The following is a 17,467-nucleotide window of genomic DNA, read 5'->3' on the forward strand; positions in this document are numbered from 1 at the left end:
GGATTTTTTTGGCTGTAAATTGAAACCAATTTCCATAAAATCATACATTCTGGATACTAACAATATCTGTAAATACATCCAACCACGGGTTGACTAGATGCCCTTATACATTTTCCGATTTAGGTGTACTGTAATTCCTATGATGCTATCATACAGTTTATCCAGTAAATATCGCTTGCCACCAAAACATGACGGGAAAGACATTCTACCTCGTACGACAACACGAGTCAACCGTAATTACGTACACGACCAAAACCACTGCATGTGTATATTTTAACACCCACGCCTGCGATTAAAGCCAGTCTAATCCTCGGACTCGGACCGTAATGAGCTTTGCAGCTCGTAAATTTTAGTAATGATCCTGCCGCGATGTTCAGGACATAAAGCGTCCTTTGTACTTCCAAACATAAACTCTGTGTACGCCTTCTTTAGCACTGGTCGATACATCGTTAATGTTTTTCTATTGTACGGCAAAACATCTCATTTGCAAAACCGTTGGCTCAACACGCTGTGAACTCGAGGGTTGGACTTTGAAAATGTTGGAGCATGATCAACATTCGTTTTTCGATAAATGTCATAAAGTAAATGTTTTGTAATCTGTATTCGTTTATGTGCTATGAAAGGGCTTTAAATTGTTTAGCTTTTTAAACTCAACAAGACTTCAGGATGTAACGAAATGAACGAATGAAACAGCATGTAAAGGCATGATTTATTCTTAGATATTTTTGGATGATTTTCAGATTAGTAATTATTTTATAGTCAATGACTCCACTCACCTCTTAACTCTAGCAGAATTGATTTTCAGTATCCATTATAAATCAATGGTAACATCTAAAGGGCTGGAGCATTAGATAAACATCAGATTTAAGATCCAGATACAACAAGATTAAAATAACAGGAGCAACCTGAATGTTCAGTTACTCTTTAGACTGTGCAATGTAGAAAGGCAGCTACACTCTCAACTTGTTTGGATTCCACCATTAAAATACAAATACAAGTAAAATGTGTCGTGACAAACCAATTATTTAATTCATCAAACGTCTGAAACAAATACTCAAAACTCTTTCCGTCAAAATACATAGAATAATAAATTTTTTTTGAAAAACTTAACTTAGTTTGATTGTACATTTTGATAAAGTTTTGGAAGAGTAAAACTTTTAACCTACCTTGATATCAGGTAGAACGAAGCGTGAGTCGTGAGCAAGCAAAAGTCGAAAGTGTCGTCCAAAGGCGGTGAACTCATACTGGGGGTGAGGATCCCAGATGGTGGCCATCTTGTGACGGAAATGACCAGAGTGGTGCCTCAGCAGCGGTACAGGCTCTCCTGGACAAAAAAGTAAAAAGATAAAATAACAACTACATTAAGAAAAGAATTTAAGCGACAAACAGTTAAAAAGATATTTGATTGCGAAATCGATGCTTAAAGGCTTATACTTAGGCGAGGGTCCAAGATACTGATCATCTAGAAATGGAATTAATATGCAAAAAACTTAGCTGGAAGAATCTGAAATAGTTTACTACATGGTCCTCTTTATAAGTATATTTCTCTAAACGATCGATCCATGCCAAGCTTCAATAATTCATTAAAATAGCAACATAACACGCTATTCGCCCAACCATATCGCATACAAACATGATGAAATGTCCTACACGGAAGAACCTACTAAATAGCCAATCATAACAGTAAAGCTGCTTTGGGCCTCATCAATCAACCTGAATCTGTTGGTTCTCTTTCCTAGACCTTATGCAAATTTAGCTTTCACTCCCTCAATCGATTTTTGAGACCTACACGGACATCGTGAACATCAAACAGCGAGAAATATTTCCAAGGAGAAATCTTTGGTTGTGTTTGGTGCAATGTGAATGGCCATTAACCAAATCAATCAAGTATGTAAACACTTCCTATTCTTCATAGTTACAAACAATTACTATGTGTGATAAGGAGTTTGTAACGTCATGTTTGGAGACACCCGGAAGTTCGTTGAGTAGGTTTGCTGCGAGAGGCCAGTAATCACCAAGGTCTGCATGATCGTTGCAGGAGGATGCTGTAAGTTAGAGGGTCTAGACTGTAGACAGTCGCCCACTACACAGTGCACGCTATCTGTACACAAGTGAAGCATTGCATGCAGACGGTAGTCATGTGTCTTGTCATGAACTGTGGTTGCCGCCAAACGTAACTCATGTATAGAGCCACTACCCGCGCAAATCTGATCAGCCTACAAGACGTATGACAGGGGAGAAGCGACGATCCATGGTCGTAGCGTGAGGCGAGTCAAGATCAATATTTTTGATGCAGAATTGAAAGTCATAAACTGGAGTGTTTATCATGACTTCATTTGAAGTAGGCTTTGCCTTTGCCCAAGCAAATTCAAATGCATTTTCTTCTATCAAACCATCAATCCGTTCTCATTCTGCCTTCCTTTTTTATTATGTAGGGTCAAAAATGGGCCAAATGTCTTAATTCCTCAGGCTTTTAATTTGGCCCTGGCTGAAGAATCTGTTTGGTTTGAAAATCAAGCCTCCAATTTCATTTGTTCTACACTGTCTTTAATTAACTTAAACGACGAACTCTAACTTCCTTTTCCTAAATTCTAAAGAACATAATACAGACTGAACTTATGTAACTTAAATCATCTAACTTATGTCTTGTCCGTTTATGTGATATATTAGACCAAGGCCTCAATATGACTGCTTACACCCTGCGGCTCCACCCTCTCCCTGCATTGTTCTTTCATCATTATCTACTTGATCCATCATCCACTAATCTACATCTTAACGACGGCTTGTTCAATAATACATTTAACTATCATCGAATCTCACGAGATTGAAAAGTTTTTTTTAGGAAATTGTGAGTATTAAAAGTTAAACTTAATTTTCTGTCCAAGAATCTGTGTGATTGTTCCAGGTAAAGCTACTGGACCTGAAGGGATTTAATCTTTCACAAACACACATAAGTCCATCCATGTTCTTGACATGTTCTTACCCTTTTCTCCGTGGGCGTCCATAGTTCTGACATTAAGCCTGGATGGATTAAATATTGATAAATCTTTTAAGCTAAACAATAAAATCACCACAACAACAAACAAAAGTGTTTACATTGTTCTTATAAATTTTCATATATATATATTTTTTAAAGATGTTAAATTTTACTCTTTTTGAGAGCTTATTGGTGTGTGCTAAAAATGTATTAGCCCACAATTAATGTGCTACGATTTTGTTTTATTTGTAATCGTTAGTTTATTGTGGGGGTGAAAATCCTTTCTTTAGAAGACTTAATTGACCACTTGCTCTCATTGAAAGGCAACTGATAAAGAAATAATGGTCATGTTTACAAAGTGTTTATGTATATTTCTAGATAAACCTTATGATATGAGTAAAATCTGAAACAAAGGCTCCTATGATAATGCGGTAAAACTCCAAGGACACAGTTTTTCAACCCTGCATTTAAATTAAAATCTTTGATACATTCTTGTGTATTCAGTTGTATCCATCAATCACATACTTGTGTGAAGGGACAACAACCAAGGCTGCAGTAGACTAGAACGTCGGCAAACATCAAAGGCCGTGATGTGAGCATCTAATGTCTGCTGTCTGATCGTTTGATGAGTTTTCAATTGTTCAGCGCTGGCAGATCTATTTGGTCGCGCCGTCTGTGATGTACCGATGCGAACTATGTGGCTGAACATTTTCGCCTTTCTTATACTCTTAAGTTAATATTTTCTTCTTGTGGTAACTTTTAAAAATATGAGTTCACTGGATTCCTTGTGTGACCACTCTTCACATTCAAATTTCAATGCGGTGTACGTTTCTAGGAAAACATTAAAAAACTGAATGCGATCTTTGAAACCACAATATATTATTTCCTTAAGTTACATAAACAGGAAAATTTAGATTTCAAGGATTATTTTTACTAAAACATGTTACTTGTGGAAGCTAACAAATGTAATTTAAAATGTAGTAAAAAAAGATTAAAAAAAAAGATAGAATAATGTGAGGAATAAAGGTGATAAATTTCAGAAGTTATTTTCACCAACAAATTATACCAGGTGAGGTACCAGAAATAAGTTATTTTTAAGTAAAAGATCACATTTAACTATTTTATTGTCAAAACTAATTCAACCTGTTCATAACTTAGTGTTGAGTAGAAACCAGGGTAATGTATTTTCAAGGATTATTTTCAAACAAAACTATACGAGTAACCAATATGCAAATTAAAAATTTAATTTAAATTTCATTTCTAAAAGAAGGGGGTTTAAAAAGTGAATTGACTCTCAACATAAATTAGTGTTCACGAAGGAATTAAGCACCAGATATTCACACTGTTCATTATCCAATTATTAGGGCGGACAAGAGCTCATCGCCAGTTTCAGAATGCCCAATTTAATTTGGCCGTGTCGCTCCGCCCATTGATTCAAATCCGTTTGACGCGATGCCCGTGTGTCGGGCAGTTGGGCAGTTTGCCGCTAGACGATCAAGTCAAGTCTTCATTAAACCTTTCCGAGGAATAAGCGGAACCATTTAGCCGAGTGTTATAGCTTTTGGCAGAATCTGGATCTGGATTAACTTCAGAAGTATACAGTTCTGGATAGTGCTAATAATGTATGGTTGCTTAAGCGGTTCGTAGTACTGGTAAATGTTTGCCGTTTATGATGCGCTATTTCCTAAACGCTTTGCAATTAACAATTCTGGCAACACGACAACTTATTATATTAAATCTACTACTGGCTTAATAGTGTAGGATCAAAGACTTGTAAGAAAAGCGAACACAATGATAAAACAAGGTGAACAGTTAAGTATTTATCATGAGTTTATCGTCGTATTTTATATCCACTGCTTTTATAAAATGGCCTAAAAAATATTTTAATCTTGTTCGGATGAATACACAAAAATGTCTTAGTATTACTTATACAAGAAACAAAACCCATTGAGTCGTGCAGTAAAATTTAATTTAGGGATCTAAATTATGAAAAATCCCTATTGTTTGAACTTTTCTTAGCTTGAAAACAGGATGTAAATATGTTTCACCCCGTAGTGTAGGTAGGGTTGGTAGTAGTTTGATAACAAATATGCTTTTTTTGATTTGATTGATAGTAAATCACTAACAAATATGTGCAACACAGTAAAAGCCAATAAATTAATCTCTACACTTAAAATACAAACATAATACACTCTCTTTAGACTTTTAATGGAAGGACTTTACCACTACAGAGAAATTTCTCATCACCCCGTCACGTAAAAAACCAAGATGGACCTAGAGTTTACTGTCTAGTAAGGTAAAGCTACAGCCAGGGTACGCTGCGAATCACTTGTTAACATTATCACATAGAACCAGCTAAATCCCATTGGTGCCCAAAAAAAAATATTTGTACCCAAGCCGCCAAGACAGGAGTCCCGCGCCCCGGGAGTAATTTAATTAAGTAACAGACACGAGTTCGTTCCACAATTTGAAACGGCAAATTTCGTCCACGTGGTGGGTGTGGCCGAGTTGGCAGTCGGCCACGCTCCGTGTGAACTACATTATCTGGACATCAGTTTATGATGATATCAGCTGATTGTGGGTGGTCCCGGGTCTACCTGTTCGACCTACAACCCTGTCATGTGTAGGGTTAGGATCTATGGGTGTTATCTGCTAGGAATCGGAAGACATATTGGGGTGCAGATCAATCAGGTGAAGAAATCTGATGGACTTTGTTGATTCAGATTCAGCTTTTGTGTGACTTTCTAGGAATGGAGGTTCAAAAGTTTCAAAGATACGTAGTGAAATGTCATGTTTGGATATGGGTTGGTACAAGTTGAAGATCACTTCCGAGTAGTATAGTAGTTTCAATGCTTTCACGGTCAAAGTAGTTGTAGCATCTTGGTGTGCCGGAGATGACATCTTCGTTAAGTTTGCGAAAGAGCTGGCCGAAGTCTCCGGTGAGTTTGAATATTTGAGGGTTAAATATTGTTTCTCGCTATGAAAATGAATTTTTGCTTGAATGCTTCAGAAACTTCGTCTAGCCCTAATTCGGCGTCACTAACCAACGGGCAAGATTCAATGTGATCGTTCCGAACATTTATGAGAAGGAAAGGTTTGCAATACTATATTTTTACATTGGTTGATCTTTTCTCTTTAAAATTTGCAAATTGTGCTGAATTAACTTGACAATCTTAACTTACTCATTTTAAATGTTCCAAAGCATGTGTTTGTTTTATATCTTACTCGTTTTTACTAGACTAGAAATAATCCATACTAAAATTTGTATTGTGACTTTTAGATATTTTTGAGTACTTATATTGAATACCTTATACTAATACTGTACCATATCATACAATATCAACTGTCTCATACCGCCTGGGAACGCAGGGACTCCTTTTCTTGCATCTATTCAGACAACAATTAGTCTTAATCTGAATCAGAGCTCTAACAATGCCTTCATAAACAATTACTGGGGGACTTGGACGCGCCTGCGCCCGACGCGCAACGTAGAATTATGTGGGAGAGCCACAACACAGACGCTCTAGGCACAATGCGGTATAAATCTCAATTACTCTGGTAGCTGGTGTAGACAGCGCCTGGCTTATTTGTGTGTCTGGGTGACATATTGCCACATGCAGGTGACGACTGTTTTCGAGCATAGCTCGAGAATTCGAGGTGATAAAATAATAATAGTTGTCAAAATCTCTAAGAATCTAAAGTTGCGTAAATCCAAACCCTAGAGGGAATTTGATGAGTATACGGATACATTTGAGTTTAAAGTGCACAAATTTATACACTCTTGCCCTTAGTTTATTAAGAGATTGAAACACATATGATCCCGAAGATGGATTACTGCAGTGTGTCCGATGTTATCTACAGAACACAAAGAGTTCTGAACATTATATTAGACAAGAGGTGACTCACCCGGAGGCTGGGGTCCGGGCGGCGGACGCTCGTAGAGGAGGTCGTGTTCGTGCGGAGGCGGAGGCGACGTCTTGACCGGTGTCACCAGCTCTACCTGCTGCAGCTGCAGGGACGGCGTATCGGCGTTCTCGGGGTCTGTAAACAAAAGATGTGATGTAACCTCTACAGAAACAACAACAATAACCAAAATGTTTAAGTAAACATAGCAACGTCGAAGCAAACATCGTTAATCGTTGTTGGTACTCCAGAAGAAAATATAATAGTCCAGTCAAGGAATGAGGTGTAGAGTGCGTGTGCAGGTAACTAAGCGATTCCTTCTGAAATTTGTTCAGGGGGCTTAGGGTGTTAACATACCAAAAGTCCTGACTCCTAGGTGGTGAGCCAGGGGGTGGAGGGGAAAAAAAGGGGGGGGAAAAGGTACGCATTTTGGGTTTTTTGATTATATCTCGAAAACTATCAACTTTTTGTATACTATAGTAAATTATAAAATTAAAGAAGATAAAATTTTCTACAAGAAAAGTATATAATGTGTTTATTTTGGTTCAACAGATTACGAGTTATAACTTATTTAATTGATATCTTATTAAAATACTCCTTCCATAAGAAATACATGTAAATTAGTATGCGAAATGGGGCGAATCCTATCCGCCCAAAGGAAATATAAATGATATTCTGGAAATCTTGACAACATTTCCAGTAATTTGACACTTTAATCATTAAAATTGATCCAAAATTAAGGCGAGGGCGAGGTAACAAAATGTCGAGTTTTGGTGTTTTTTTATTGGAAATATAAAAAAAAAACTTAAATCATCCCATTTTTAAACGCTCACACTCGCTTTAATTTTTGACAAAATTTCATGATTTAAAAGTCAAATTACTGGAAATTTTGTCAAGATTTCCAGAATATAATTTATATTTCCTTTGGGCGGATAGGATTCGCCCCATTTCGCATACTAATTTACATGTATTTCTTATGGAAGGAGTATTTTAATAAGATATCAATTAAATAAGGTATAACTCGTAATCTGTTGAACCAAAATAAACACATTATATACTTTTCTTGTAGAAAATTTAATCTTCTTCAATTTTATAATTTACTATAGTATACAAAAAGTTGATAGTTTTCGAGATATAATCAAAAAACCCAAAATGCGTACCTTTTCCCCCCCCTTTTTCCCCCCTCCACCCCCTGGCTCACCACCTAGGAGTCAGGACTTTTGGTATGTTAACACCCTAAGCCCCCTGAACAAGTTTCTGAAGGAATCGCTTAGTTACCTGCTCACGCACTCTACACCTACTTTTAGATCATTGATTGACTGGACTATAAATGCAGCATTGTTGAACGGCTGATGGTTCTTTAGCAGTAAAATTTTTACTTTAAAACATTGTCGATGACTCTTTAAAAGTAAACGTCACGTGATCAGCTGATTGTACTAGTACTTCTGCAGTTAACATCGTCAATCAGCTGATTTCTAAATGGACGTTATGGAACAGCATATGTTATTAGTAGAGTGTTTAACTGATGGTATAGTAGGTAAACAAAAAAGATGATCAGCGGATGAAATGTCAGTGGTATAAAATTAAGCCTTGAACTTCGGAGGTGTATACAGTATCCCAGCAATGATTAGCTCATTATTCCAAAGGGACGCGGTGTCTGTCTAGGTCCACAAACTTGTAGTCATTTAAGTTACAACAACAAAAGATCTACTTGATCAGTTCACAGCAGTTTCCTTATTGTAAACAACGCCAGGTTTACAACAACTCCCACAAAGCAATGTCAATTGAGACATCAAGTAGCCAGACAATAGCACAATCTGGTTACGGAAGCGGACTTTAACTATCAGGAGAGTTGACCTTTGCTGTTCAAGGGCTGACTCACTGAGTCACATGTGTAGGTAACTAACTACACGATGGTGTCGTTTCTCGCAGATGGTTACAAGATCGTGTATCGTGTCGTCTGCTATCACAAGACCACCATCTGACCGGCAACAAGCTTCATTAACACACTTCCGTGAGAATATCGGCTATCTTGGTTCAGAATATGATTCGACAATCAACGAAAACATAAAACATATTGGTGAAAGAAAATTAAGTGTTAAACGAGTTTTGTAGGTATTGCTGAGCCAAAAGTTTGATTTAACTGAGATGAAAATGTGTTAAGCGAATTTCCCTATAGTAGCTATAACCGTAGGTGGCACGGTAAGACCTAGAGCCGGGACCGATATAATTTTTCATTTTGATGTCCCTAGAAGCCAAAAACACTATTCGTTTGAATTGTTATAGTATCTTTAGTTATAGTTCTCTATTAATCCATTTTTATGAGCTTAAAAACCCAAATACTTTGAGTATAAGTGTTTTTGTATGGTTATTGGTTACGAAGAAAATTCCAAAAAATTTAAATTTATAATTCGCATGTTATTTTTATGGAGAATAAGTAAAAAAAAACTAATGTAGTTTGCTTGTTTATGGATATATTTTGATTAAACTTGGCAAATTTATTTATTTTATACTAAGCTATTAATCTTTTACTAAAATCACTTTACTACCGGTACCCTCCATGTAGCAGCAAACCTAGGTACTTGTTAAAAATAATGTTATTTAAATAGATTTAATTGAAATCTAATCAGGCAAATGGAAATTTGCGTAGTCTGCAGGTATGCTGTGGTGGGGTATTTTACATTTTCAATTGTTACCTTGAAAAGCAATAATTGGAATTATCAAATATCAATTTATTTTGACTTTAGTAAGTCAAAAAACTTAAGACTTGACTAATTAAGACAATTATTATTTGTCCAATTTCAGTCTATTTTACAATGATAGCCAATCTGACGAAAAAGAATATGTATTTATTTTGACTGCTGGACCAATCTTGGTACTTTTAGGTAGGGAACTGAATTTATTGAAACAAAGATTTTCAATACATAACGATGAGTTAGGATTTGTAATCATGCACTAACTATATGATTTGTTTTTTACCTTCCTCATAAAATTGATTCATATAGGACGTTTAATCAAGTATGTTCTTCATGTTTAGATGTTCGTTTAGTACTAAGGTTAACTGAGCTGCGGTTATCAAGATTAACTGAGTTACTGTTCATCTAGCTAAGGGGAAATGGGCTTCCCTAGTACCCGAGCCATGCGAAATAGAACTAGACAAATTTATGGATAGTCATAAAGACATTTCTAATTATGTAAATTAACCGATGACTCAATTCAACTAGTCGCCAAGGCTGTGGCAAGGACTTCCGCTCTGGGTTAATTAATATGAGGGCGTTAGTGTGAGTTGACATCACATTGACTCTAGATGGACCGGGTCGAATTGAGTATGCTACATATTTATTGCATCACGATGTTAATGTAGTTACCGTTTAGGTCTCCCCCCATTCAGTTAACGTAATTAACTCTAAATTACTCATTCAAGTTTGTATACGCAATTTATCATGGTAAATTTAACTTACGACAACTCAATGAAAATAGTGTAATGAGACACAAGTCATTGTAAGTTTTTGATAGCACGCATGAGGGATTTACTGTCCTGTTAAATATCCGTACAGTACAGTAAAGGCAAAAATAAGCTTTATAAAGAACATATTTTTACTGAATAACTGTAATGCTAATTTTTATTAAGACGAAGTAGAGATATATTAGACCATATCCCAACCTCTAAGTAAAATATAAAAAAAAAACAACCTTTCGAGATAAGAACACCATAGTCAACCAAATCTATTATTAAAATAAATTTTAGATCTAAATGATTTAAAACCAATGTGTTAGAGTTTTAGCCAGAGAGCACGGAATAGAAAGATTTTCTATTCTGTGCTCTATGGTTTTAGCTCACCCTTTCATAAAAAAAACGTGTTTCTAAAATATTTTTATAAAATACTTGGTATACAATTTTATTAAGCTCGCAAAAGGTTACACCACACATGCTACCCTCTCCAGGATATTTTTTTACTCATAGCCTTTCTTTAAATATATTTTTTTTAATTCTTCATTAGGCCTAAAACGTTTTTACTTGATATTTTTTTGTCAATTTTTGAAGAAAATATGTCTCCTTCAATAACCGGTTCCCGAACTAGATTCCTGCACCAATACGATTCCAAACCAACTATTCCACGTTAAAAGCGCTTCATGTTGAATTCCCTACAATCAGATAGTACGAAGTGATTCAAGTTTTCACCCGAGGAACACTTAGCGGAACTTTTCACCGGCGTCTTATATCAAGTTGTCAAATGCGTACATTAGGGACCTCCCAGTTCAAAGATGCACCTTCGACCCTCGAATGTGTAAGCGAGATAGCATCTCTCACCTGTGTGGGAATATTGCAACAGCCTCCGGGTCTGAACTGCCTCTAGCCACGTGTGACAATGCGAGATCTCAAAGATATCCTAGATGAGAGTTACTGTCCATTAAGATGTAGATAGTAAGTGGCGAATGTGCCGTGCAGCCTTCGTCCGCTGGCAACGGCTGGTTGTCACAGGCATATTAATGTTATAAACACAAGGTAACAAAGACATACACGGCAGGTGAGTCAGACAGGGAAGTATGAAGGGTTTGTTTGTGTATCACTATCAGGAAGCTGTGTCGGAGCTCACGCTCGTGTAAATCACGGTGGAGATTTATCGGTTGTCGCACAGACAACTCAGTTATATTTTGATTTAATGATGCCGGAATCAATTGCTGCGTGGATAAATCATTCGGTTACCACGTTAAGTTAGGGTTACAAGTATTATGGTGTACAGCACCATAAATACCTATTACGTTCCACAAGTAACTACAAGTTATCAATCACAAACCATTACTTACAGGAACTCTGGTGTAACGCTAACACAACGTAAGTAACAAAAATGGTGTTGAATAATATTTTTTAGTTCAATTGATACAAACATTTATGCTTGTGAAACATTTTTCGTGTTTATACACCAAAAGATGTGACAGAAACAGCAAAGCATGTTTAGTTACCTTAACACCATATCCCTAGCAACATCATTAACTCTAGAGCTGATATCACTAACAGAGAGCTAATATTATGTTCCATGGCAACTGTAGGAAAATTATGATTCGTGCGCAAAGTACGTTTACTGCGCTTAAGATACCATTCCAAACCAAATATCTTTCTTATGCTTCACAGAGCCATCGTAGACACTGGTTATACAAATAATCACATATTTTGTTTATACTTAAAAGGTTTATTCGAAAAAAATATTTTTCCTCGCCTGAAAGAACGTCATGCCGTAGAATTATTGGCTGGGATGACAAACTCTCTTGACCCCTACTTGCAAATTATAACACAAACCCAAACAAAACATATTTGTTATATTAATCTGCTTCATGCTATCACCTCAAGTTTTGGTGTACTTATTAACGGCAAAATACCCAAAACCTTTTACAAGGGCATTTAGTACCGAACCTTGAAAAAGACGTTTTAAATATTACAGTAGGGCTTAACATTGATTAGATTGCAAGTAAATGTTGAGTGCCAACTTGGACTTACTGCACAAATAAGGCTATCACCTACAGACAGTACATTGTGTAGCGACTAGCGACACCTTGGAGGGAATTACAACGCGGGAGAGTTGGCAGCCCTGACTTGCGAATTACAATCCGGAGTTGTGGTAACCCTGACTTTCACAGGTTTATTCTGTACCACAATAAATAAGATAAAGAAACAAATGGCCATAGGTTGCCAAGACTTCCCTAGGTAAAAGATATTTAGTGTAGACATGTTTCCGAATAAAAATAAATGTTTTGAAGAATGTGACTAAGTTTTTCTTCCTACTAAACAGACAAGTACAAATTAAATATATGTTAATGTGCTTTCGTGACACAAGTGTTTTGTAAGGGAATGGTCATATTATCGATTTATGTTAGTCTACTATACACGTCAGCATGATTTAAAACAGAATAATTAATTCATAAACCAATGACTAATTTCCTTTATCTGGGTCTAGAACCAATCTCGGGTGGGATTGAACCAGCATCCCTAAGATTTGAAGGTGAACTCTATGACGACTCGGCTTTGCAGAGAGTACAAAGATTTACATTTTGTTACTGTCCTTGTTTTACGTGTAATTTGCAGAAAAAAACATTTTAAAATGTCCTTAAGTATTTAACTTTTACAAAAGTGTGAGTTTATCTAACACGATACGTTTTTAGCAATTCACGATTGTTGAACGTTTTATTGAATGATTTAAAGAAATCGTAACTACTAATGTTGTTAACTCAATACGACGTAATTCTTGAGGAACGGTTTGTTTTAAATTAATATTGATTTATAAGACTATAAATTGTCAACCTTGGTTTGCCTGGGAAGGTTTACAATACCTCATTCTACGCGTCCGCGCGTAAGGAAATAAAGTTTGTGTTCAATTTTACGGCCGTGTGGACCATATCCTTCCACTCTTCAAGGTTGTTAGACTACACGGCGATGCCGCTAGCAAACCTCGGTAATAATATGATATTCCTCTTTAACTGCAAGCACAGCTTTTTTACTTAATAATATATTTTTTTGTATACCGAATGTGTAAAGGAAAGTTTTACGTAGGCCTATACAATAATTTTTCTGAATTTTTATGAGAAAATATAAATTTAACTTGATTAAGATATGTGAAAATGCATGGTCTGCTATTTTTTTGTCATAAAAATAAATTCATAAACATAAACTAACCTTTTTTGCTCATTTCATTAGCATTTTATGTGTCCCTGTGTATTAGAATCCTGGTATTAAATATATTTTAAATATGAACTACACAGGCTTATATACTGTAGGGTATTCTTCCATAAATAGCAACCAACGTAAATAAACGTAAAAAAGTAACACATCGTATAAGTTACATTTCAGTTTACCAGCTAATATATTAAGTGTACAAAGACATCTTTGCCTTCCCAATTAAAAATGTTAAAATAACCTTTACTAACTCCAGAAAAAAAAACAAAAAAAAACTATTGATTAATTATTTTACCAGGAAAACATATAAGTTCATATTGGAAATATTTAAGGATTATGTAACATTATATGTTTACGAGTTATAGCAGTAAAAGTACTGTTAGAGCATTTTAGTTCATTTGGTTTGCCATTGGTTCGAAACAAACAATAAGGCACATTCTTTATACGTCTTCGCACGTTCCCATACCCCTCACTACGACGCTGTATGGTGCCTAGGCCTAAGTACCTGAGGCGGTTTGAGATACAAGTATGCGATACATGAATGGTTCCGTCGAGTCATCCTTGATCTGTCTGTGAAAGGCAATTTCTTTATTGGCTTCGCAAAAACACAAGAAGAACAACAGGCTTTGTATTGGGTGAGTCATAAGTTCATAACAGACGATGACAAACACATTTATAGATTGGAAGTGGGAATTTTAAACGTCACAGTATATAATTAATTTTAACTGCGTTTTAAGAATTTTCTTAGGGTTCGTTTTATACTGGGGTGATTTGAGAAATTTCATAGTTTAAAGTGACCGTCCCATTGTCACAGAATATCACGATTTCATTGCAATGACACGATTTAATGGACTTTTAGTTTCAAAAGGTAATTGGGTGATACGATGTATATTATTAAAGTTATGAGCGACGTTGTATTTAATTACGAATAATTAAGTGTTATATCTTACATTCAAACCGAACGGGTATTGTTCAACCATATTGTTAACACTTTGAACTTTGGTGTTTAAAATTTTACATGGATAGTTAGGAACTTTATTATAAAAAAAATCAATAACTATAGCACTTTTAAAATTTAACGAGAATAATTAACGTTACCAAGTAAAGTATTCATGTTTGAACTTATTTGCCAAAAGATTAAAATTGATTTGACATGCAGACCAAATCAAATCAGTTGAGTTTGAATGTTGTATTATTGTTAAAACATAACGAAATCATTGATACGATCTAGACGCCGTGTGAGAAGACCGACTCGATTGAGATTTTAATTGGTGCCAATCGACATGTTGTCAATGAGGGCAAATGTCAAATGACGGGATCGAAGAGAAGTTCCCATGACTGGCTTGGAAATCGGTTATTAATACAAGACAAAAATTAAAATCCCTTCAAACGTAAAACCAAAGACTCAAGGATCAAGACTTTGGATGTCCATGACTAATTTTCTTTAGCAGAAAGTTTAATCTTTCAAATTACCAGGATAAAATAATCAACCTGTTTGTGGACATATAATTTCTCCGACTAATATCGGCATGTACCAAAGTATTACATTGCATCATAACATTTGCATACAACTTAAATCGTTTATAAAGAGTCTAAGAATAAGAGTGTAAATTTAGTCGCAAAATGAAGGCCTAACCCGTTTTACAAAGCAGCTCGTTGAAATAAATTTCTATTAGTATCCAACAGTGATTAACTTTGAGCTGAGAATCGATACAACCTTACAATCGATGACAAAAGTTATTTTGAAAACCTATTCTTTCAATCATAAGATTTTATATCTCACAAAGAAAAGTGCCTCCATCAACAGACCAATGTTTAATCCAAAAACTAAAAAACAATAATAATCGAAAAAGGGCAGTCCATTACTTGTAGCAAGAATTGAGTCCCTCTTTTAATATCCTGCTTACAGTTTTCATTTGTGTCCATCACCTACATTTCCAATGAAGCTTAGCAAAATATAATCAATATTTCCATTAATTGACAACTAATTAACATCAAAGAACATAATAATGTAAAATCGATTATACAAAGGTTCGAAAGAAAAGGTAAACAAGGTAAAATAAGGAAATGCAGCAGTAATAAGTAAGAGAAATACAGTACCACGTAAATGGTATGTAAATGGATTTCAAATCATGATTACACAAACCAGGACCAAGGTCGAAACGTTGATATAAACGTCAGTGTTGTGTGCAGAGATCATGACTCCGAGCTTTACGTCACAGTGTTTATAAATAGGGTTACTATTTTATAAGTATAGATGCTATAAGATATTCATTAAATTGATTTTTTTCATGTATTCGGCTATAATAATGAAATGATGGTGGTATTTGTTCAAGTTGTGTTTTAGGTTACAAGCAGAAATGTAGAGAAATAAGCGCAGTGCAGAGTACTATTTTTTTGTTTATCATATTTTTACACTCAGAAAAATCCAACAAACAATTATCTAGTAACAAACTTAGTTTTATAAAAATACTGCTTTGAGTGGGAAATAACACTGACGCAGATCTGTTATCAATTACCAATAAAAACAGTAGAAAATTCAAAGCTGCATAGAGTAGTAAAGTCCTGGTATATGTATAGATGTTCATGAGCAGTTTTTACACATGAAGCCAGTTTTCAGAGTGTACAGGGGAAGGTCAGTTGTCACTCAACGATTCCTAAGCTCATTAATATCCCAGTGATGAGTGTTATTAATAGTTGTAACTCTGATGACAAGGTCGACTTATTGAAACTAATCGTCAACGCGAGTTGCGAAACCCGTTGTCGCCCAACAGAACAATTGAGCATGCTGACTTTTGACACTGATTGCTGTTTCATACACAAGTGTTTAGATTGACATCCTATCCTATAAAACCATTGATTAAAAGCCTACTCTGATATAAGGAAACACAGTCGTGTTTGAACACCGTTTCCCTAGCAACAGGCTTCTAATTTTAAAATTATTAGGATGAGTAGTTTACTTCTTCTGTCAACAATTGCTTTAACTAAAAATAAACCAAAATCACTCATTTACATTAGGTGACAATTATTACAATCGAACTTGATTAAATTACGTTTGTAATGTAGTTACATACAAAAATTAATCATAATGTATATTTTCCAGAGAAAACCCTTCTCAATGGATGCTGTGCTTATTGTATTTGAGATTTATTACAGTTGTACTGAATTTTATGAAAAAGAGACAATATTGTTTGTGTTATTTATAGTACTGAGCCCTTAATTATAATGGCAACTGCCATTGTTTTACCATAACTATTTGTATGTATATTACAGAGAACTGGAGCAAAAACACGAAAAAAGTGTATCATATAATGTATTTGTCATTTATTATATGCAATATGACATTATATAGGGTCTGTCGAGTTTTAGTGAAGGGAAGGGGGGAGTAGTAAGTATCTAAGGGGTTTGAAAATATTGTCTGTGAAATATATGATATCATTATCCTAAGATTTTCTCTGTAAAGTTTTTAAAATTAATTTTTTGGTCGAAAGTTGGTTATTAGATTTTAGCTTAAATATTTTACGCAAACTTCTTCGTGAAAACCACTAAAAGTCGTTTTATAAATCATTTATAAACAGGTTTCAAAACTCTTTTAGACATACTTTGTCAATCACAAATATGTGATTACGAAACTAATTAACAAGACAACACCGTATTAGCGATAGTAAATCTCCGGCGATTTAGGCAAGGTGGGCCGATTTCCCATAATTCACCCAAATCGGGCGAAATTACGGAGGTAATATGACGAGAAGATTATTTTCTGACATGATCGGGCAGGGGCCGTGCGATCAACAATTAGGATACGGGCAATAAATTGTGTTAATGAGAGGTTGGAGATAACATCTGGACCGTGCGCTACTGCCCATAGCAGACAGCTGAGAGGCCAAATTTGGTATACATTTGAAATAGGTATATTT

At 35.4% G+C, this 17,467-nt stretch overlaps 1 protein-coding gene across 2 annotated transcripts in view; it reads right to left on the reverse strand.

Annotated features, from left to right (window-relative positions):
- LOC128994550 (A disintegrin and metalloproteinase with thrombospondin motifs 9-like) overlaps positions 1 to 17,467 on the reverse strand; it is a 216,678-nt gene that overhangs the window by 135,188 nt on the left and 64,023 nt on the right. For both annotated transcript variants that reach the window (XM_054419174.1, XM_054419173.1), the window contains exons 2-3: positions 6,884 to 7,018; positions 1,167 to 1,324 (exon numbers count right to left, since the gene is read on the reverse strand). In XM_054419174.1, the coding sequence (XP_054275149.1) occupies positions 1,167 to 1,324; positions 6,884 to 7,018 (293 nt within the window). The remainder of the gene's footprint in view (positions 1 to 1,166; positions 1,325 to 6,883; positions 7,019 to 17,467) is intronic.

This window comes from Macrosteles quadrilineatus, unplaced genomic scaffold (genome assembly GCF_028750875.1).
Source record: "Macrosteles quadrilineatus isolate MER2022 unplaced genomic scaffold, UCM_ALF_1.0 Scaffold_5__1_contigs__length_97177068, whole genome shotgun sequence".
Lineage (NCBI taxonomy): Eukaryota > Metazoa > Arthropoda > Insecta > Hemiptera > Cicadellidae > Macrosteles > Macrosteles quadrilineatus.